General features: G+C 27.3%; 1 protein-coding gene across 2 annotated transcripts in view; it reads right to left on the bottom strand.

The window, feature by feature from the left end:
* The window catches only part of Siz (Brefeldin-resistant Arf-GEF family protein schizo), a 117,211-nt gene that overhangs the window by 60,818 nt on the left and 32,181 nt on the right, over positions 1–24,212 (bottom strand). The window contains exons 1-2 of one of the 2 annotated variants that reach the window (XM_074243452.1): positions 11,928–13,105; positions 3,372–3,419 (exon numbers count right to left, since the gene is read on the bottom strand). The exons of the other annotated variant lie outside the window; for it this stretch is intronic. Coding sequence (XP_074099553.1) covers positions 3,372–3,391 — 20 coding nt within the window. The 5' untranslated portion in view covers positions 3,392–3,419; positions 11,928–13,105. Of the gene's footprint in view, positions 1–3,371; positions 3,420–11,927; positions 13,106–24,212 lie in introns of those variants that run through there. 2 annotated transcript variants of the gene reach the window in all.

Here is a 24,212-nt window from a genome sequence, read left to right as displayed (position 1 = left end):
TAATCATGATTAATTTTATATTAGGATTAATATTACGTTGGATTTTTAAAAACTTTCTTTGGGTGACAGGTGAATTTTATTATTTTTTTATCCAAGTGTTTAGTAATATGTATCCAAATATTAAATTGATATTTCAATTATTATTTGACTGTTGGACAGGTGTTACGTTGGAAACCTTTGAAAACTTTTTTTATTTGTTTCAAAAATCTGTACAAAATAAAACTTATAGTTTTTTATTGATAAAAAATTGACAAAAGGAGAATCAAATGCTCTTGAAAGAAGTCTGTTAAGATTTTTGGTGTATCTAGTATTTTACTCAAAATTCGACTCTCAAATTTTCTCTAAATTATTATTATTATTATCAGTTATAAATTAAAATTTATAAATATATTCTAATGTCAATGAAACAAATCACAAGTCAACAAAAAAAATTAAAATAAAACTTGTTTTAATTCAAATTAAAAAAGCAATTATAATTATAATTATGATTATAATTTTTTAGTAATTCAAAATAAAAACTATTCATGAAGAACGAAGAGTCTAGTCAGTGTAAAGGCCACTCCGAGAGACTTGAGACATGCAACTACGGGGAAATGACCTTGCCTACAATTGTGCAACGTCGTACTGACTGACCTAGTCAGTACTGAGTAGAGGCGTACCATTCACCGAGTAGATCTCGACTTGATATTACTATCTAAGTAAATATGTATGTATACAGATATAGACATAGATATACGAACATATATTTATATAAACGTATTAACCCATAACATAAAATGTAAATGTTGGGATGTAGACATATGTAATACATATATAGTATATATTGTATATACGAATACAACTTAGGAGTAATGAAAAAACGACTTTACTTTAATTTCACTTAAACTCTTGACCATTTTCTACTTTACAGCAATAAAGAGTATTTCAATATATGTTCAATTAAAATGAGATTTAATAACATAATGATTTAATGATAATGATGATGATGATATATACTATCACCATGATGGCCGTAATTGGATTTTTTCTCGATAGAGGATGCTGAAGTTCACAGTGTAACGAATGGATAAGTAATGTAATGTAAGTAGAAGGATGAGCAAAAAAAAAAAAGATTGTGAAGGACTAGACTGCCAGAGAACAGAGAAAATGTAAAAATAATTAAATAAAATTGATGACCATATTACCATCCCGGTGGCTATTCTAACGCAGGATTATCACTGAGACCCATTTTAACTAATATTTAATTAACCATAATCACGTACTAGCTGCACCTGTTGAATAACTAGAGTACGTTGTTCGCGAATATTTGCTCATTAATAAATTTATTGAAGTAGATTTTCAACTTCCCGCTAAGAATTAAGAATTAAAAAAAAATTGAAAATTTTCAAAAATCGGAAAGTTATTGTTTTTACCCCGTTTTTCCCGTTTTTCTCCGGTGTGTGTGTGTGTGTGTGTGTGTGTGTGTGTGTGTGTGTAAATCTCTCGTAACTTTTGAACGGCTTGTCTGATTCGATCAAAATAAGTGGCGTTCCAAAGAGTTTTATTGCCCTTAGATTTCTGATACTAGTTCAACAAAATCGGTTGATTTGTTCGTGAGATATCGCTGTCGAAAAAAATTGAAAAAAAGGTTTTTTTCAGAATTTCTATGAAATTTATGGTCTCACCAATTCGCGCTCTAAAAATTCTTAAAGAGCTAAAAAAACTGCGTTGAATGCCGTATACCGCAAGAAAAATATTATTTTTGAGCTTGAAGAGCTCAAAAACAAAATAAGTGAAACGTTGAACGCTTAGATAAGAGTTAGCGGGAAGTTGCAGGAATGGCCTTTAAGGTCAACCGTTTTCCTAATTTTTTTTTTTGCTGTATTTACGTCCATAAAAATGTTCACGTAAACTCTAGTATTGATATGATGATGAAATTATCATTTTGATTTAGGCCCATCAAACATTGAATCAGGATCATTTTGAAAAATCAGATTGACTTGAATCAATTCGAAAAAAAAATTTCATGGTACAGAAATGAACAAACACCTGGTGAATTTTTTTTTTAACTGACATTAGTGCTCACTAAATATTTAAAAAAAATTATGCACTGACAATTTTTTTTTTTTTTTTTAATTTATATAAAAAGAATTTTTGTATTAACTTTTCTTCATAATGTTCATAATGTATTTAAAGAAATCCTAAAAATTTTCGAATGTCTGTAATTTCGATATCGTAAGTTTTCATTGGTTCAAAATTTTCTTTGCACAATTAAATAAAAAACTTATTAAAAATGATATTCTTAGGTGAAATTTTTTTTTTCTCGAATCAAGTTAATTTTTTTATCAATGTAAAACTTTTTTGTAGTTTTGTGATAAAAATTATGTAAGTAATCGAGTGTTTTTTACAAATATTTGTTTGTGAATCATATTATGAGTTTAGTAGTTGTTTTATTGTTTTTACGAGCTTGTTTGAATGTAAACACGGAAGTGTGAATAACATTGTCCCTTTCAGTTCTGGAAAAGAAGAATAAGACTAAGACGGGCGCCTTTCTCTCGTGAGGAAAACGTTTTTTTTTTCTTTCAGTAATTAAAGCCGTAATACTTTAGCGGTAGAAACACATCGAGCGACATTATATGTTAAGTGGAGAATAATTAAGCCTCGGGTATTATTTTCTATGCTTGTTCCTGAGGATCCGTTTCATTTCTCATTTTTTATTTCTCATGAAATTGTTACGCTTTGTACGCAATATGTTTTGTAATCTTTAGATAATACATACTGTAATTGTTTAATGTCATGATTTGTAATTGACCGATTTATTTTGTGATTTAGACATTTCAATTACTGGTTTTTTTTTTTTTTTCGTAACAACCATGGCTTATCATTAATTTGTTATTTTGTTACAGCACCAACGATAATTAACTTAATTTTTCTTAGTTATATGCATATTAGTTTTCCAGTCTTGTAATCTTGTGTTAATAAAATCTCTCGGAAATCAGATAATAAATTAAAAAGAATGAATATCAAAAATACATAGAATAAACTATATTTCGTAAACATAATATTAATTTTAATTTACCTCTACATCAGCATTTTATTGTAATAATTATCCAACAGCAACATTTTATAATTAAATTAGTAATCAACCTGTCATTTTACTATTCAATTTCCTCGAATAAAAATTAATTTAGTTATAACCGTTGATTGCAAAATTCTGAAATTTTAATTATTATAAGTAAAATATTCATGGAATATAGAACACATCCTAGATGCATAATTGTGTCAACCTGACATATATTAGAACTCGGTATTAACATTTCTACAAAGTGACAGTTATAATATATTTACTAAAAAATAAAAATAAAAATATTGGCAAGTATCAACAATTTTACCTGGGCATCGTTGCTTTCATAATTGCTCGATCAATAATAATGACTCACCTGAAACAAAAATAAAAATACTATTCATTTCCATAATCAAAACATCATTTATTTTTTATTTACTGTGAAAATAATCGTTTATAATATTTTTCACTATATCTATAGACTGTGAAAAAAATCGGGAGTTAATTTTTAGTTGTCTTTCGGAGCAGCAGACTTTTTCTAAAAATTACTTCTTTGGAGTACTTAAACTCAACAATACAAAATATTGAGATTGAAGATTGATTGAATAAAAAGGAAATTTGAATTTTACAATCAGCTAGTGAGTCATATAAAGTTACATGTCTTATTTTTTTTCTACACTGATAAAAAAATTGGTCTGATCAAAAAAAAAAAAATAATCTTTAACCGAAAATATTATTTTGAAGAATTTTTTGGTTTTAAATCAAGCAAAAAAATTCTTCAACTAAGATTTTTCTTGATTTAAGTAAATTCTATTTGATTTAAGAATTTTTCTACTGTATTTGAAACCGGAAATTTTTTCAAAATAATTTTTGTGGTTCAAGATTTCTTTTCTTGAGTCAAGTTTATTTTTCAATAAGTGTTTTAATAATTACTATAAAAAAAATAAAGGAATTTTTGAAATAATATCTTATTATTTGAATCAGAATATTATCGATATATTCTAAAACATTTTACTACAACGGAACAAAAATAAAAAAAATTTTACACATTTATATGTCTGTTAACATTTATAACTATGTGGTATAAAACTAATTTTCAGTAGTATAATAAAGTACAACAATCAAAATTTAAAAATTAAAAAACCAAAAAATAAAGTTTCCCACCATAAATTTAAACAATCATATACAATTTGACCTTTCACACTTCAGCTTGCGAAACTTTGCTCTGAACAATATGTAATATACTTTCATTTTTCTAACAAGCTGGTAAATTTTTTTTTTTTAATTATTATTAAAGTTTTTTCCAAACTTAATAATTTATTGATCGATTCATAAATTCTACAACTTTATTAAAAAAACGATAATGTAACTATTTGAGACAATATTATCACTTAATATGGATAATCATTTAATAGAGATTATCAATTATCAGCAATCACAATTATCTTTCCGTGTCATTTAAAAAACCGGAATCGGAAATTGAAATAAAGCATAACCTTAAAAAAATATTGTTGAATACAGCTGTACTTTGAATATGAGTTGATAACAATATAGTAATAGTAGTTACAAGTGTTCTTAAGTGTAATTGATTTACTTTTAATGAGTTGATAACCGCAATTACACATTGATACTTATAGCCCTAAAAATTTTCTTAATTATTTTTTTAAGTATCTTTGTTATCGGTCGTGTGATTTTTACCTGTAGGTGTTTCGCGTACAAAACAATCCCATAATACAGCACAATTTTGAACACATTCACTAATAATAATAATGATAATAATTAACAAGCAAAATTACCCGGAATAAAATATAAAAAAACAATTAGAGGAACTATTGATACTCTTAAGTGGTATTATCCAGACTGGTGAGACAATGCGTGTGGTGTTGATTGTTTTTAACGACAAAAGTGTCTTGATGGATGTAAATTAGTGTGTCTTATCTTATCTTTTGCGTGTGTATATATATTACTGGTATGTGAAGAAATGTGTATATTTACGTCTTGAGAAGATAAGAATTTAAAAACTGGTAGGAGAAATTTATAAAAGATATCGAAAATATTAAAAATAATCGAGTGATATATATTACAGTTAGTTGTATATTATGTGTGAGATTATGATGATAATGATTTAAATATTGCATTTCATAATGTTGTTCGCTAATTTAATATAATGGATTTATTTGCATTCATTTTGAATGACCGCGGTTTTCAATAGAAGAATGCGTACAATGCGCCAGATTTAAATCTGAGTGAAATGTATCTGGAAACAAAGTGAACAGAGTAGAATAGAAGTTGGATAAAATAAAACAAAATAAATAAAAACAAAATGAAATAAAAGTAATGCCGGATAAAAGGATTTCACAAACAACTTTAGATAAACTTGTGTGACCTGATTGAATGGAAAAAGTTTTTTAAAATAAATTAAATAATGTCAAGATCGATTACAAATGGAGTTCTATTAAACTTTTATAAATAGTTCATTGACGCGGGGTTTGTAAATAAATTGACTAAGTTTGTCTCTTAAGTTTTATGAGAAATTAGGAACCAACTTTTTGAACATTTAAAGTGTATCTTTTGTAAGTATTGTTAATTACAATATTTGAACAGTTATTTATAGTTCACAATATATATTTGCCATATTTCAAAACGCCTAAATTGAGATAAAATTTCGATAAAACATAATAGTCAATCGTTTGTTTGCTTTACTTCAGATTTTAAAAAATATTTTGGAATGCTCTCGGATTTCTTTAATAAGATCACAAGTGTTTGATAATAACTTCAGATTTTACGATAATGTTATTAGTTATAAATTCTTAAATCGATAATCGCGCTTTCAGAGGACGGACCTCATAAACTGAAAAAAATACCTCGGTAAACTCTTCATCGATTTGAAAAATCTCTAAAAAGTTTTGCGAACGCTACTCGACGAGAAATTGATATTTCTAACATTGTTTTTTATTGTCGTCTAAAATTTGGCGAAAAGGTGGAAGTTTTTCTTTTTTAATTACACAATTTTTTTTGTCGATGTATGAGAAGATTTTAATGAAATAATTCAGACATTCGTACTTATAAAAATTTATTGTGAGAATTATAAAAAAATTTGACAGGGAAAATTTAAACATGGGAGTATATGAAACGAAATAACGCTTATTTAAAGAAAGAAAATATTTGTTTTCTGTTCTACTTAACTCTGATCTGCGTTACCCTATTTTTACTCTTTAATTAAACAAGAAAAGGGTTTATCTTTATTATTTCCCGAGGTACATGTTCTGGAAACATAAAAAGTCTTTTGGGAAATCGTATTTTTAAATTTATGCAACCGACTATTGAAATACTAACGCTGAAAAAAAATAATTTTTTGCAACCTTACAAAACATTTTAAAAGGTTATAAAATGATAGAAGATTTATTTATAATTAAATTAGTTTCAACAATTTCGAGAAACATAATGTTCTGTACAGTTAAAAATGAGTATTGATTTCTTTAGATAATAGAAAAGAAATTTATAATTAATAAAAAATGAACAATAGACATTAATAAAAAAATTACATTTTATGTCATCCACGTAAATGTGAATGTAAATTTTTCATAATTATGTACTATTAAATAATGATGATGCAATACTTGATCTATTTAGTTTTAATCAACCATTACTAGCCGGCTAGTAATTGATCTTAATATTCAGAAATTAATTTGAATACTTAGAATTAAAAATAATAAAAAAAATATATATTTTGACAAAAAAAATACGCTTTGAATTTCATATAAAAAATTATTGCTACAATTAAGGATGATAGAATTTTTCTTGATCTAATTATTGCAAATAAATAAATCAAAGCCGATGGACTTTCACAAAATTATTATTAATTATAACTGGATAACTACAAAATGTTATTTATTAACTAAAATTGACCAGTTGGCACCTCAATTCATTTATTGGATAAAATTGATATAATTTCATAATTATTGAATAAATTATATGAGTTAGCATAAATTAAGAGACGAACTTTTTATACTAAACGTGGGTTTGCCGATAACTGATACTAAATTAATATTAATATTATACAAGTAGATATAGCTACAGATAGTAAAAAAGTTTTACGCCCTCTGGAGTCGCTAAATGACGCCCACTTTTATCACATCTGAGAAAATCAAAACAAGATAATCTGGTTGTCGTATTTTTTAACTCGACTGGAGCATCGCCGTGTCATATACTGGCAGGAAAAAAGATATCGTATTTTCTATGCAGTATCGCGTTTTATATTTCCACCCACATTTTTTTTCTTGTATAATAATATAATATTAAACGTACGAGGTTTTGTGTGATAAATAAGTTTAAATAAAAAAGTATAAATTAAAAAATGAATAAGTAAAATATTGATTCGATGTGCATAAAAATATATGTATTTTTTGCACATTGTTTTGCTGAGATATGAAAATATTAGTTTATACTCTGATTTATATAAAAAAAAAAAAAAACAATAAAATTTATATGTGTAGCAATAGTTTGTGTGCGATAAATCGTTTTTACTTTTATTTCACAGAACAGGAAAATCCGATAATAAAACGCTTAGGAATGAAATAAATGAATAAAAATTTTACTAATGACTTTTTGCTCTTTACAATTGAATCAAGTTTTGTTTAAAATAATTATTTATAATGAGTTTAATGCGAGTATCATTTTTAAATCTTAAATAAAGAATGTTTCAGTTAATTACGATATATTTGCACGTATATTTTAAGCTCTCTTTATTTTTCAAAGCAGTGTATATTTTATGTGTAAGATTACGAAAGAAAACAGAATTAATGCGCTTTCTGGTTTTCACAGAGTAAGAGGCAATTTTAAAACGTCTGTCTTAAAAAAAAAAAAATTACAAGTTTGTGAAAAATACATTATCTAGCTTATGACATTTTATTTTTCCATTTTTATTCAATATCGTCTTAACGCGGGACGAGATTTTACGGAAAAACAGACGACGAGGAATAAATAAATATCAAATGAGGAGCTGAGATGTAGTCAGTTACTGAGATAAATAAAAATGATAATGACGGTAATAATTTTAAGCTAAATCATTTTGTTTATATTAATAATAATTATTATATTTATATTTACTTTTACAGTATCTGCGTAGTTTACTGACGTCATTTATTTTGTTAATTATGCCCCGAATAAAAGATAATAACATTCTTTTGTATTTTTCTCATAGAATAAAAAGTATTTTTTCACTTTATTATCTCTTTTTCCTTTTTGTTCAAATTAAAAACAATAATTAGATTCTGTTTTATATATAAAATCCATTATGTCATTTAGTCTTTGAATTGTTTCTTTTTCAAGTTTCATTAGATTTGAATAATTATTTCCAATGATTTCAGCAATATTTTAGATTCAAAATTGATAAAACGTAGTTTAGAATTTTTGTTTTTCTACTTGTTATTAATGAAATCTAAAAATTATTTAAAGGATTCAATTTTCTGTTTTTGTATTGGAGTTAATAACAGAAAAAAATTCTAGAGTCTAAAGAATTTATTGAACAAATAAATTCCCAATTTAATAAATGAAATTTTAAATCGTAAATTGCTTACAAATAAATAAATAAAAATTTTCAAAAAAAAGTGCTTTGTACTTAGATAAATAACTCTAAAATCTATCGATGTGGATTGATTATAAGAATTTTGATTGGCAAGAAAAAAACTCAAACTAAAAAAATTATTTAGAAGAATTGGATCTTGAAGAAAAAAAAATTATACTTATAGTTCAAGAATTTTTATGCTTATCTTGATTCAAAATTTTTTCTCTTCAATCAAGTTAATTTTTCAAGTGTACGTAGCATTTTTCTAAAAATCCGATTTTATATGCAATCAAAAAACTTCCAAACTCAGCTACTACAGTCCGTCTTTTAATAAAGCAGCATTTAGAGTTTATATCACACGTTACATGAGGTAATGAAATTTTCTAACTTGAGTAAAGATAAAATTTCATTTGAAAATATCGGATTGAGCTAAAGTCTGAAAGTAAAGTAAAAGTAAGCTCAGATAAATAGCAAAGATAAAATTGACGGAATATTGAAGTAACATTTAGCCGTATAATAGTAGATGTCGCGTGCGAAGCCAAGCGTTAAGGTCGTAAGAACCCTTATAGCACGTTTGGTCGATCAATATGTACCCTGGTAGGTTTCGCGCCATATCCGAGGGTAGTTTTGTACACTACGATATATTATCATCTATACTAGGTCTGCTGGCATTGAATGTCCTTCCTGATTTGAAAGTGAAAGTGTATGTACATCATCGACACGACACACGTACAGCTTCGGCTTCCTATATTTATAGCGACGTCAGTAGAGAGAGTGAAGGAGTAAGTGAGGGTGAGGGTGAGCAGAAACTATAACTTGCAGCAGTAGCAGTAACAGTAGTGACGTTATTACCATTCCACGAATGGAACAGGGAACAGGGACTCCCACTGACTGTAATTTCGGCGATTGGCCTGAACTTTAATTCGGCCCCCTCACATCTATCTATACCTACTCCTCGTATAATTTCCCCTCGCTATTTCCCGCCTGGAATTTTGAAATACACCGATCCATCGCATTTAACATAACAGACATCCGCTCTGCTTGCATCACAAATATTTGTCACAGATATACCTCTTTAAATTCTACCGATGTCGGCTTTAATAATTTAATATCGTCTACTCCTCCCCTTTTATAAAATAGGAGCTTTGATGTTTTTATCATTATCAGTGTATTTGGTTGGTGAGTAATTTATCAGTGCGATCAATTTGTTGCAGAAATAAATATTCAAGCTATTCAATCCATTGATTTATTATTTTATTTTGAGGAATGTTTTTCGAGTATAAATATAATTGGTAATTAGTCACTTGTTATCCAAATTTATTATTTTTGTTTCAATTTACGTAAATATTACGTTTAATAATTTATTAGTATTCTGTTGTTCGGCTCATCGATATGTTAATATGCTAATATATCAAATGAATTTTTATCGCTTTAGGTAGAATTAAATTTTTTATTAATTAAGAGTTATTTTTTATCGTAAACTTCGTAATTAAACTATTAACACCTGGCTACTTTGTAAAAAATAAATAAATATTGTTATCATTTAAACTACACTCTCTTAAAATGAATCAGAGGAATTTCACTGTTTCACAGTTATAAGTTTACCAAGTGATTTACTTATAGCTGTGAAATAGTGAATATACCACTAATTTCCAGTGATTTTCACTGTTTCAGATTTAGAGAGCACGGAAAAAAGTAAACTGTAAAATTCACTCGGATTTCGGTTAATTTTTATAGTTTCAAACAGTAAAGCGGACATCGGGGTAACAAAAATATAAATATTACAGAACTTAATGCAGAAAGTGTAAAAGCCACAATCTATAATTTAATATCGAAAATAAGTGATCAGTAGCTGTCACTATAGTAAATAATAACTCTCTCATCTCAAAAAATTACAGTTTCAAATAGTAAAAATTACCATTTCAATATATAGTCCATACTATGAAAAGGAGAACTTAGATGAGGAAAAAAGGGTCTCATTCTCGGAGAATTTAACATTTGAAACAGAAAAAATTCTACTCTTAAAATGTTTATTTTACCAGTCCAAGCAAGTCAATAATTATAGTTTCATATTTAGCGTTGCATTTAAAATTTACCATTTTATTTTGTAAGTATTGACATTGCTTGTATTAGAAATTTAGTAACTGTATTTTATACTTTTTACATATCATGCGATCATTTTTTAAATACCAAATGATAAATATCAAAGTTAAAATTTTTAATTATTATACTTTAACATTTTCGACATTCACATAGTTGATCATTACTTATTATAAATCGACTATTATTTATTACAGTTTACTTTTTTCCGTATATAAGAAAATTTTACAAATTTTAGACGTACGCAAATTGTACTAGTTACCTTCAATTAACTGTAATAAAAAAAAAAATTTATTTCATTCAAATGATAAAATCTCGAACCAACAACATCATTTTTAAAAATTCGATCATCTTAAATCAAGTAGAAAAATTCTTGTACTTAGAAACTGTTCTTCGTTCAATCAAATTACATTTGATTTAAAAATCAAGTTTTTTTTTTAATATTATATTTATAACGATGGAATTTTTCAATATTATTTTTTTTTTGTCAAGATTAATCATATAGATTTATTTATTAATCTATTTTGATAAGATTAATCAAAATAGATTATTTTTTAATCAAGATATTTTTATTTTAGAATCTTAAAACTTTGTTGACTTCTAAGGAATTAATGAATTCTTTTTTTTGAAATATATTTAGGGATAAAATTGGATTATACTTGATGCTAAATTCCAAAGGTTAAATGTGAAAAAAGATAGTTTGGGATAATACTTTGTTTGTAATTTTAATTTGTTAATTAGTATTTTGTATATAGATATTATAATTCAAATTTATAATGGTTAGCCTTGAATTTAAGTCTAAGTATTCTTGGCACGTTATGAAAACTTTAATCTCCATTAAAATTATAGTAAATTATTTACAACGATACAAATTAACACATGATAAATGATGAGTATAAATTATAAGTTAATAAATTTAAAAAATCGGTTAATTGAATATTTGCCAATTAATTTTGTGGATTAGTATATGGGTTTAATGATTAAAAAATTTAGGTTAAGTTTTTAAGTTAAATTATAGGCAAAAAGTTTGAAAGGACTCTCTTATAATAAAAAAAAAAAATAAAAATAACTTCAATCCTATCAAAAATTTTTCATTAAAATCTTCAATAATTCAAGTGTTGAAAAAATTTTTCAATAATAAAAACAGATTTTATTCATTCCACAAAATAAATTTATAAAAATAGAATATTATCCAACAGAAATAAAAATAAAACTTACATAAAACTTAAAAATACATTCGTGCAGAAAGTTTCAATAAGCCAGAGTCAGAATTTAATTACAATTTAAAATTATAAAATAATACAATATATAAAAAAGTACAGATTGAATAGAAGCAAAATCGCGGTCAACGCGAAACTGTCGTCGAACAAGACTACAAGGCTTCTGGATGGATTGGTAATGCATATGCATACATATACATAACAAGTATTCACACTAACATGTTTACATCACATATGTATAAAATATAACTCAGTTTGCAAATATACACATAAATAGTGTAGTGGGGCAACTTTCCGTTTATGGCAAAGAGTAACTGATTGTCCGTGAAGTTTCGATCTCTACTTATTGTGCTGTGACGTCAGAACGTTGATGACAGCCTGTTTATAATTTATATAGATATATATACGTAAGATTATTCTTGGGTGTGGAAATAACAACACAATTACCACTTAGTATTAACTATCTTTTTATTTTAAATTAAACATTATTACGTTCGCAGTTATGTTTTGTTGTGTGATTACGAGCAATAGAAGATCAACGATCTATGTAATATCTTGTTAGATTCTTTCCTATTTCTGTTTGGAAATAATTACACTCTACAGTTTGTTTTCCGTTTGTTATATTGTCAGTATGAGTATTAGTATTACTAATTGTGTATGTAAATCGATACTGTGCCAATAAATTGATCTACTGTACCGGTACTTACTATTTATATTATTAACATCTACTAGTAGTATGTACTAATATTTATTACCAAACGGAAAGTTTTCGTCTCCTGAATCATCTCTATACATCGGCACTCTGATAACACAGAACAGGGATGTGTCTCGTGGGAAATCGCAACTGATCGTCAAGTTATTTCAATAGAACAAAACTACAGGTTATACCATAGAGTTCATAGCGAAGAATAAAGAGAACCATGAATAATGCTAGTTCAATAGAATATGTACTTTTATTTTTTTGGTATTGTTTACTGTCATTGTTTGCCTATTGCACAAACAAATCGAAATTCAAAAGAAAAAAATTGTTATTTTTTCGAATGGAAAAATCCAATTGAGTATAGTTTCTGCGAAAGTATTTTATTTTATTTTGTTTTGATTAAGCAAATAGGAAAAGAGATTGATATGTATTTGAATTTTAAATTTTTGGTTGAAAGGAATTGATTTAATTAATTTGTTCGGAAATAAAATATTGGGAGCCTAAAAATAATGTCTGTTGGTATAATTATAATTTCTAGCGTCTTCAAGTTTAAACAAGTCTTACATTGAAAAAAAAAAAAACAAAAAAAAAAAAACTTGATTCAAGTGAAAAATTCTCGAATCAAGTGAAATTTACTGTAGGGGGGAAATTTCTCCTTTTAAACCAAGAAAAAATTCCCAGTTCAAGAATTTTTTTCTAATTCTTTTATTAAGAGTCGTTAATTTTTCTTTCAATGTAGGTTTGAATATTGTAAGTAGTAGAGTTATTAATTTTGTATTTTTTGTTTCAAAAACAAGTTTCTTTATTTGAAATGCCTAAGAAAGAAAAAAAATCTTTTAAAAAGACCAAATTTTCACTCCACCATATTTTTGAAAGTATTGAAATTTTTTTTTTTTTAAATAGAAAATAACAGAATATTTATTTTGAATCAAACACAGTTTTTTTTCTGTCAGTTAATTCAAAATTCGAATTTTTAGTCCAATTTATACCGAAAAAAAAACATCATTGATAGATATTGAATTTGAAAATCTTAGAGTATAAAATTGATGATTGAACTGAAGTTAATTTAATATCGAAAATCTCGAAAGAATGGTTACTAATTCTTTGTTGGTTAGGATTAAAGTGCGCGCGTATACGCGCAATTTGAATTCGTAGTACTGACTAATTTTGAACGGAATTTAACTGTCACTGAAATTTTAATACTTTCAATAATCAAAATATCTGAGAATTAAATTGAACTCAATATTCGAGTTATTTCTCAGTCATAATACATATACATATTCCATCAAACAAAGGAATGAATTGAAAAATATGAAATCGGAGAATTCCATTCATCAAACCCATGAATATCTAATGAAGATTCAGTGGGTTTTTGTGAGAATTTCAATTAATTATATTGCCTTTATTAAAACAATAATCCAAAAGAAAGAACACAATCAATTATGAATTGAAAGACACAAGACACAGTAAAAAAAATCTAACCCACCTCCCGTTGATGACCAATTAAAAACTAAAATAGTTATAAAAACTAAAACTACAAAGTGGGCTCTCATGTCATAGTTGGAATAAAAACGTTAACGTGATCAATAAGAACAGAAGGCGATTGAAATAATAAAATAATTAGTGGCATATAGAGAACCGTCAACTGTTGACGAGTATATAACCCTTTATTATATTATATATATGTGTATAAGTGTGAATATGAAGTACATGGATGCATTGAAATACCAATTATACCAAAAACACTCAATGCAAATCGTCAACATAAAAAATTAAAACACGTGACTACCGATTGTCGTATCTCGTATTATTGACAGAAGAGAACAGAAGCTCACTAACACCACCAACAGTTATATTTTGGTGGCACTGATATACTTCTATTCATTTGGTATTATCGTGTCGAATATAATACGATGACTATGACTTTGTATTTGTAACTCAAAGTAGAGGGAATGATTCACTCGCTAAAAATTAGTGGTGGCAATGGCCTTTACCGAATGACATGTCGTGGCAAGCTTTCGACGTTGGATGGTTTAAGGGTGGGTGAGTTTACGTTTCCATTCGTTTCTATTAGAAGGGTGCCATGCTCATATTTGTATACATATAAATAATATGGGTATGTGTATACAAGATTTGAGCATGTAACGGGTCTTGCACATTAGGGGAAAAAAACTAAACAAGGAGAGCAAGAGCTAGACTACATGATTCAGTAGGGTTCACTTAAACTTTATATTCACCTTTATATTCAGTTTGCACCCACCTCACTGCACGGTCAACCTCTACTCTCTACGCTCGGCACTTTATGGGGTTGCACGTTCTATTAAAAATCAATAGGACCCCGTACTGACCACACGATTTCTCTGAACGAACTTGTATTCAACGATTGTTTCACCGATTAATCTAATTTCAACCTTAGGCTTTATGTTTACAACTCACGGTGAATATTTATGCACATCTTAGCTTTAAAAAACAAAATAGAATTATTATTGAAATTTTGATAGAAAACCACTTAACTTTTTTTTATAAAATAATAATAATAATATCTTGATTTTGTTAGAACATTATATACAAAAAAAAACTTTGTTATAATTCATCATCGTAGTTTATTAGAAATGAGTACGGTCCACTTTAAAATGTCGTGATAAAAAACGCTACTGGAAAAAATTAAGGGATAAAAAAAAATTCTAAATTTTTGGGCTATTTTCAACAAGCCGTAACTTTGAGAGAAATGGTCGTACAGAAAATCAAAAAAAAAAAAAAAGGAAATTGTAGCTTCTAGTGTCTAGTTTTTGGATTAGAACTTTAAAATTTTGTAGCCTCCGCGGTTTTTTGAGTGGTCTTAGAAAAACCAGCAACAAAAAAATTAACCACTATTATGATCGGATACTTAAGTTACGGCCTGTTGAAAATTGCCCAAAAATTTGGAATTTTTTTTTGATCCCTTAATTTTTTGCAGTAGTGTATTAAAGTTTCTAATACAAAAATTTAGATTGGGAGTTTTCATACAAAAATAAATGATACTAATAATAATTTCAGCAGAATACATTTAAGGAGATCCAAGTACCCTGCTAGTATAAAGAATGTCTCTAAAAAAACAATACGTAAAAATACTTTTGCTATGCATCTTAAAATTAATTAACAACATTTTTGAGAAAATTTCCGAAAAATTTACTCATTAAATAATTATTAACATTTAATTGATTAATAAAAAGAATAAATTTCGTGTCTTGACTTTTAGTAATTTCTCCTGTATAAATAGTGATTTTCGATACACATGCACAACAATAGAGATTCTGACAGGCCTAAAGGAACGTCACGAGTCGGAGATTATGGCGCACTTTCAATAAGACCGTATATTGCATATCAAGTCTTGTTAAGAATGTATTATATAATCTGAGCCACGTGACTTGATTTAAATTTTTCCCGGATTTCAATATTGAATATGAAAAATTGAATGTATGAAATGATTTTTGTTCAAATTATATATTATCGGTATTTCGCTTTCACATTAAATTTACTGAAATAAAGATAGGTCGTTTTCTAGTAAAACTTGATTTTTACGAGGTTTATGTTGTAAAATCATATAAAAACCGTTTCCAAATAGTGCCATATGTTTACCGATCGATACGTCGAGTAGAACATTAATCTCCGATGATAGCATATACAATATTAATAAAAAGTGGCTTCAGTGTCTCGCATAGTTGGAATTTGTCCAATGACCAGCTTTATTTTTTAATGAAAAAAAAATGGACGGGTTACATATTCCGTCATTATAAATATTTTAATTTTTTATCATTGCAACCATGTTTGTTTGAGTTGGAATTTAAATTTTTTATTGTAATTTCCAGCCGAGAGTTGAACTATACATTGTGTTTCTAAAATAAATCATTTTCACCCTCAAATCGTTAACTAATTTTTAAATGGTGTTTTAAAAAAATAATTGTCTAGACGACTTAAAACTTGCTAAGCGTATGCTTAGCGCGAGCACTACCGTGTCTTTAGATAAAAGAGGACTACGGTTCGAATCCTGGCCACATTAAAAACTGGTATGGTGAAAAAATAATTAATTATTCCACTGTAATACCTACTTCAACAAAAAAAAAAAAATTATGCATAAGTTTTTTTTACGGTTGATGGTTATTATGCAGTAGTAAAACCAAATGAACTCATCCTACAAACACTCGAGAAACTTATATCTCTCCTGTTATAGGCACTTGATCTGATTATTTACGGAAATAACGAAGTAACTAGTTTTTCCGTTGATATTTATCTAAAAAAGTTTGTCAGTAATTTTCAGCGTAACTGTTTCTCTATTCACCCACGAATACTTAACCGTGTAAAGTTTAAACAAGACTGTAAACGATAAGCTAATTTCCCGGAGGACTAACGAACTTTATTGTGCAAAATGTCTGTCTCACTTGAAAATAACACGCACTTGACTGCTTGACAGGGGTTAGGTTATTTAAAAAAAAAAAAAAAAAAAAAAAAACGTGACTGCGTGTCTTTCAACCACGGTACTTATCCAGAGCTGCTTCAAGCTCCAACTCTCGACTCATCTCTCCTCGACTATCCTCTCGGTGGAAGTAACCAGAAAACGAAGAATAGAGAAGAACCAAAGGAGCATAATGATAGTATGTACTATGTAGTACTATGGAGATGTAGAGGTAGATGTAGACGAAGATCACGATACAGATATACGAGAGAGTGATAAAGAGAATAATAGTCATAGTTTAGAGTGGGGAATAAAAAGGGGCGTAGAGGGGTGACAATGCATCCGACAACATCTCCCCGTGTTGCCTAGTGTACACAACAGTATATTCTCTACTGTATTATACTGGTGGAACTTTGCTACAATCAATAGTTCTTCCAACCCCCTCTGTAATTGCACTCTCTTCTCTTTTATTCGCTCCTATTGCCGCGCATACAATATCTTCAATGAAAAGTGCCTTATTTACCTTTTAAGTACTTAATGATTTTTTTTTTTTTACTTATTCTTTTTTTTTTCAGGGTAATTATTTTTCTTTATAGTTAATATTTAAAAACTGTCAAGATTTTATTATCATTATTATAATTGTTATTATTTTTATTAGCAAAAATTAGTTTGCTAAGTTAATTTCTAAAGTAAAAATGATATTGAATATATTTTAACTGTCTGATGATTCTCATGCAATAACTGTTTAATTATATCGGAGAAATTAAATAATTCACATAGTTTAAGAAAATTATACTAACTCCATGTTTTAACCCATTGGAATTATTAATAAAATAGTTTTCTATACTACAACTCTGGTTATTTAAATCCAAATGGAAATTTCATGTTAAATATTAATGTGAAGATCACTAAAGTTTAATTAATCTAAACTCGTGCAATATTAATTGCATAAACTAAAATTTCAGATTCACATTATTCAGTGTGCTCGTTTAATACTTAACCACTACTGGCGAAACGTCGGCAATAAATGATAAGAGATTTAAATGCACATAAATCATATAACCGGGCTTTTGAGACAGAAATAAACGCAAATATTACATTTTCACCAGTACAATGTTAAACATACATTTAATTACATAAATTATAAGTTTTAAAAAATATTTATAATTTTTTTTGTGTTTTTTATTGATTATAGATGCATAAAAATTCGTTTATAGAAAAAATCCGTGAAATAACTGTTTTTTTTTTTCTCATTTAAATTTTTGTTTCTTACAAGTCATCGGTTTCTAATACAATAGAATAGTAACCCTGTAACTCATGTAATTAACATGATTATTTTTAAAATTACATTACAATTAAAAATGTTTTCAACTTCAAATTGAATGTTATAAAAAAAACTATATATTCTTTTCTGTTCTGATACTCACTTTATAATTAAATTTCAGTTTATTTTCTATTAAATTATAAAAAAAATTTCCAAGTAACTGACAGCGTACGTTGCTCACCACCACAATCATTTTAAAATTTCCATGAAATATAAATTGTTTGAGGTGAAAAAAATGGACAGATTAGTCAAGTTGTGACAAGCTCAATTTACACTCGATTTAAATATTTTACCGCAATCCGTAAAAAATATTTATTTCAAAATTAACAACAACAATAATAACCAGTTTCAATCTGATGAAAAGTAACTTAATCCAATATGAATTATAAACTAAATAATGTGTGGTTATATAGATATAATAAAATTATGTTACCGAATACGCACATCATCAAATCAAACTACATTTCGAAATTCGTAATAACCTCATATTACTAATAAAATACTAAACTCAAAGAAAGTTAATTGAATCCTTTTTGAGTAATGAGTAAAATTAGAGATTTAAAAATTTTTTTTCCATTCGTACAATTGAAATTAGAATGTAGAGAAAGAAATATAGTTTTAACCAATTAGATAGTAATTTAGTGTGTAATAACCGTGTTAAATTACACAACAGCCATGAAAGCGAAAAAAGTAAATTAACGCTAAAAAGTTTGCAGAGGCGTTTACGATTGAAGTACAAGAAGCACCAGTGGCATGAAGCCAACAGTGTTGTCAAGTACCAAGTAACAAAACAATGAAAGAGCAATCAGGGTTGATCGCTTCTCACTAGTGAACGCAAATTATAGTGAATAGTAGCTATAGATTAGGTCCTATATTAACTACACACTTACCTAATGTATGTATGTACGTGAGCTGTACTGTGAATTACATACAAATAAACCAGATGAGTAGAATCACATAACAAACATATATACCACGAGCCGCGAGTGTAGGTGGGCGCCAAATCAAGGTTACATTCTATCTAAGTACTATATACTAGTTTAGTACTATAGGGCTACACTGTTCAGAGTAAATTAACTGATATGCTATGGAATTACCAAACCTGGCGAGCTTCCAATTTGGTCAAAGATATTTTACCTATGTCTCAGAAACTTAACGACGTACATACATCACACACTTGGATGGATATATCAACGTACGATCATCTTCAAACCGCGATTTCCTATTCATATTAATTTGGATACAATTCAGTATTAATACATTGTTATTTCGTTTAGTGCGTTTGGATAATTTATTTTCTCGGTAACGATTCCAGTGGAATTCTTGGTCTAACCGCTGAAACCACAAACTCTAATCTAACCCATATCACTATCAAATAATATATATTAGCATCAGATAATAACAATCATTATAATAATAATAATAATGGTGATGACAAAAATTTGTTTTGAATACCTGAGGAGAAAAACAAAATTCCTTGCAAGTCAATACTGATAGAAAAATTAATTAGATTTATAAGAGAAAATGTTGAACCGAGGAAGTTATTTTAAAAGATTAAATTCTCTTTAATCAAGTAGAAAAATTAAAAACTCAAGAAGTTTTTTTTTATTTAAGTTAATCTTAAATTCAAGAGTTTCACTGCTTACTTCGATCTTTTTTTATGTGGTTCATGATTTTTTCTCTCTAAATCAAATTTATTTTTCTACTAATGAACAACGATGTTGTTCTAGTAGCATTACATGTGAAAATTGAAACAGCTGCATCAGCTCTCGAAAAAAATCCAGTTTTAACTTCTCTGAAAATTACATCAGTTACAAATAAACAACAATGGATGCTTTAAAACTTTAATAATTTTCATGGAAAAAATGATTTAGTAATTATCACTCCGAGTAAACAAAGAATAATAATATTCGATTTAAGAATATTCGAATCCAATAATAATAATTAAAAAAAAAAAAAACCCTAAAGAATAAACTAGAATCTATTCGAACGACCTCGTCAAGTACGAACAAACAAATTCCTTCTCTGAAATGGTATATAATTGATTGCCTGGCCGCGCGAGTCATGGCATGCCATCGCATCATATCATGAAATTACTATTCTTATTATATTATTTTTCTTATATATAATATATATTAACAGAGACTTGAACTCGGCACACTCGTTTTTGTGCTCATTCAACCGCTCGGTTTATGGGCTAGGTTATTTCATCCCACGTGAAGTCAACGAGCCGATTGGACGTCTGCTCTCATCAACATCACAGCATTCACATCAAAGAGTCTACTTGTCTGTTACATGCTGTATGTTCGGCTTGTTGTCACATTACATATAGACAAGTACTCATACAAGCAAATTTACTTTTATTTTTTCCGTTTTTGCATTGTCAACATCACGTGTGTATGTGCACAATAGCAACTCTTATTGTCGCGTCCGGTAGTGTCTCGGGGAATCATTTTAGCACAGTTGGGTGCAACCGTCTACCATTTACTATATATTAAATATACTACACCATCAGAGAAAGAATTAAAAACAGGTACATTAATATAATACAAGGTACTCTACTGCATCATGATGTTGGGTATATTTAACTGGATATTATCACGCCTACTCCTTGGGCTCTTTCCACTTTAAGCCAAAGCACACAGTTATTACTTATTACCGACATGACATCCTTGCGTGCTTCTATATACATATACACATTGAGCATTTAATGTCGCAGACAGAATATGTACCATGATTGCTATGTGACTCTCGATTATAACGACGTCTATACTAATACTGTGTCCAACTCCATCAGCTCTAATTCCAATTTCAGTTCAATTCCAATTTCTCGGTGCACTTTAGTAACAGAAATCGCTAACTGTTACATTATATTTATATTTGTATACCTGTTTATGTGGTAAACCTGTTTGTTCTTATGCTGCCGTTTTTTTAATTTATTTTCTGTAATGGACTTGCATTGTTACCTGTCTATCAGATCTCAGGTCTGGTATCTGATAATTATTGTCATTGTGATAATGAATCTAAGTATGTTTGATTCGAGATCTTGAATTTATGCTAATAAATGCCTTTCATTTTTCGTATTATCATTTATTATTTATTATTATTGTTATTTGTGAGATGCGAGCAGTGATTAGCTAAGTAGACAAGTAAAATCCCGGTATCGGTAACTTCTTATGGTTTCAGATGGTAATGTGAATTTGTAGTAATATAGTGGTTTTGAAATTACCACAGAGACTAACTAAATTGCTTGTCTGAAGAAATAAAGAAGCAACTTGGCATTCCTACCACAAGATCACTCCACCGATCGGGCTTTTATATAGATCCCTGCTGTTACAACAGTTCTGGCGTTGGCGGTGTCTTGATCTTACTTAGCGGTACTTATGTGTTTTTATTTTCGTATTTTAAAGTATTTCCAGTTACTGTATCACAATGGTATAAAAAAAAGTTTAATATTTTAGATTATATAAAAATTTAAATTGATGGTAAATTTTTGAATTCTTATTGAAATTTTGGTAATTATTTACAAGTGGGGTCAACCTCATTTTGGGTCATAACTAGATGAAAAATTAACATTTTTAAACTTTTTTTGATTCTGCTTCTTTTAACGGCGCATTTATTATGAAGAATATCGTGAAAGAAAAAAATAGATTTCGATTGCTTTTTTGTCTTCTAAAGTTGGAAAAAATATTGGCTCTCATGTTTTTGGATAAAATTTTTATTTTTTTTTTTTTTGATATATTTTTTAAAGTACATAAAAAAACGAACAATTTAAAAGAAAAAAAAAAAGTTGAATATCACAATTTTCTAAACAATTTATACATTTTGTTAAAAATTTTTTAAAATTGTGATAATCAATTTTTTTTCTTTTAAATTGTCTATTTTTCTATAAATTAAAAAAAAAATATCAATAAAATCAAATAGAAATTTCGTTCAAAAAAATAAAAATTAAAATGGTTGACCCCACTTGTAAATATTTACCGAAGTTTTTCTCATGACTTACAACTAATTTTATGTAGTAAATTGATACGAATAAAAATTTTTCGTGGCGTTAGAAAAGTTGAGGTGAAAAATTTATGTTTAATGTATGACACTTTTATATAGCCATTGAACACAATTGCATTGAATTAACATACAAAAGTTTTAAAGAATAACAATTGAAGAATTGTTCAATAGGTTAATTTTTCTAATTTAAAAAATTTGCAAACTAAAATTTAATTTTTGTTGCCTTATTTTCAAGTGTTTTTCCTCTAACATGACGTCATTAATAATTAGTACAAATATAATCCTTTAATTTAACATATACTTGTAAAAAAGTAATGAAAATCTCTTAAATAATATATGCATTAATTTTGATGCAAAAAAAAGCGTAAAAGATACAAATTATTCCATTTCTTTTAATACAAATAGAGAGATAAATTCTGAATAAAAAAAGTGCATGCGCGTTCCTATTTATTCAGTTCTTCCCAATTATATATATTCTTCTTTTTTGAGAGATTAAATCTAATTGGTGATTATACATTTTATTACATTAATAAAATTAAAAAGAGCCTCATTTAATATAAGAAATTTCATGACAGTGTTATCTCACTAAAGATCCGGTAATTTAAAAACTGAAAATTAGATGGATTTTCAGTTATTATTATTATTATTATTATTATTATTATTATTATTATTATAATTTAATTATGAAAGTCTTAACAAAAGTCAATACAAGATAGTCAAAGTGGACGACTTATTCACAAGTTCTAAGTATTTTACTTCACTTTCCTGAAATACTATTTACTTCGTAATGTGATTATTACTATTCAATGAAGAAGTAGAAGTAGAGCGGGCACTAATCGATTCTTACTTCTGCGACTTTATGAAATAAGTTATCGACAGGCGAACGCTCTTTGTTATCATAAAGAGAAATTAAGTTTGTTTTAATTAAAAACAATGTCATAGTAATTTAAATTATAACGAGTACTACAATTATTAAAGCTCCCTCTCGGCAGACAAAATTTTCTTAACTGCATTTTTATTCATCTTACTTATTATTGCTCCTGACTCATGCCATTACGTGCTCTGAACTAAGAAAAAACGTAGAATCTTTTAAGATACTCATTTTTTTTTTCCTAGACGTTGATATCAAGAATGTCAGCTAATAAGACATCGTTATTCTTGTAGACGAAAAATATAAAATGACCTCATTATAAATATTTCAGGTAAAAGCTCTGTATTGATTTTATCAAAATACTTCGGATATAATATGCAAACCTTATTTTATTAACTCGAAATAAAATCTAAATTTATAAAGAGAAAATCAAAACTTTAATGTAATTACAAATTATTTATATTCTGTTAGTCAGTCAATTTAATTTTAAATTAGAAATTTTTTACAATGTATGAAAATACTCGATGAAAAAATCAATTTTTACAAATATTTAAACTAGAATAAAAATCTATGATATTGAAATTAGCAAACATCTGATGACTTTTAGATTTTTTTCAGCAGATAAACTATTACAAAAAAATAATTTAAAAAAATTTTACATTTAGAAATAAAAAAAATTGAGTACGATTTTTTAGAAATATTTTTTTTAGTATATATTAAATTATTTTTAAAATGAAACTAAGAAATCAAGTTGCTAATATTTATCAATTCTTTACAATTAAATTTTATACGTCAGGTGATTTGATAAGCATTTATTAATAACTAATGAATCATTTATTATTGATAATAGTTAAAGGATATTTATTAGCAGATAATGTTTTCTGCTAATAATTCGTTTATCAAAGACAATATATTAACTGCTAACAAATATTTTTATGTGGTTAATAAATA

This window comes from Cotesia typhae, unplaced genomic scaffold, assembly GCF_013202065.1.
Source record: "Cotesia typhae breed Kobodo isofemale line unplaced genomic scaffold, CoteBio_Ctyphae contig_4, whole genome shotgun sequence".
Lineage (NCBI taxonomy): Eukaryota > Metazoa > Arthropoda > Insecta > Hymenoptera > Braconidae > Cotesia > Cotesia typhae.
The sequence above is the reverse complement of the archived record's forward strand: the minus strand, read 5'-3'. Positions and strand labels throughout refer to the sequence as shown.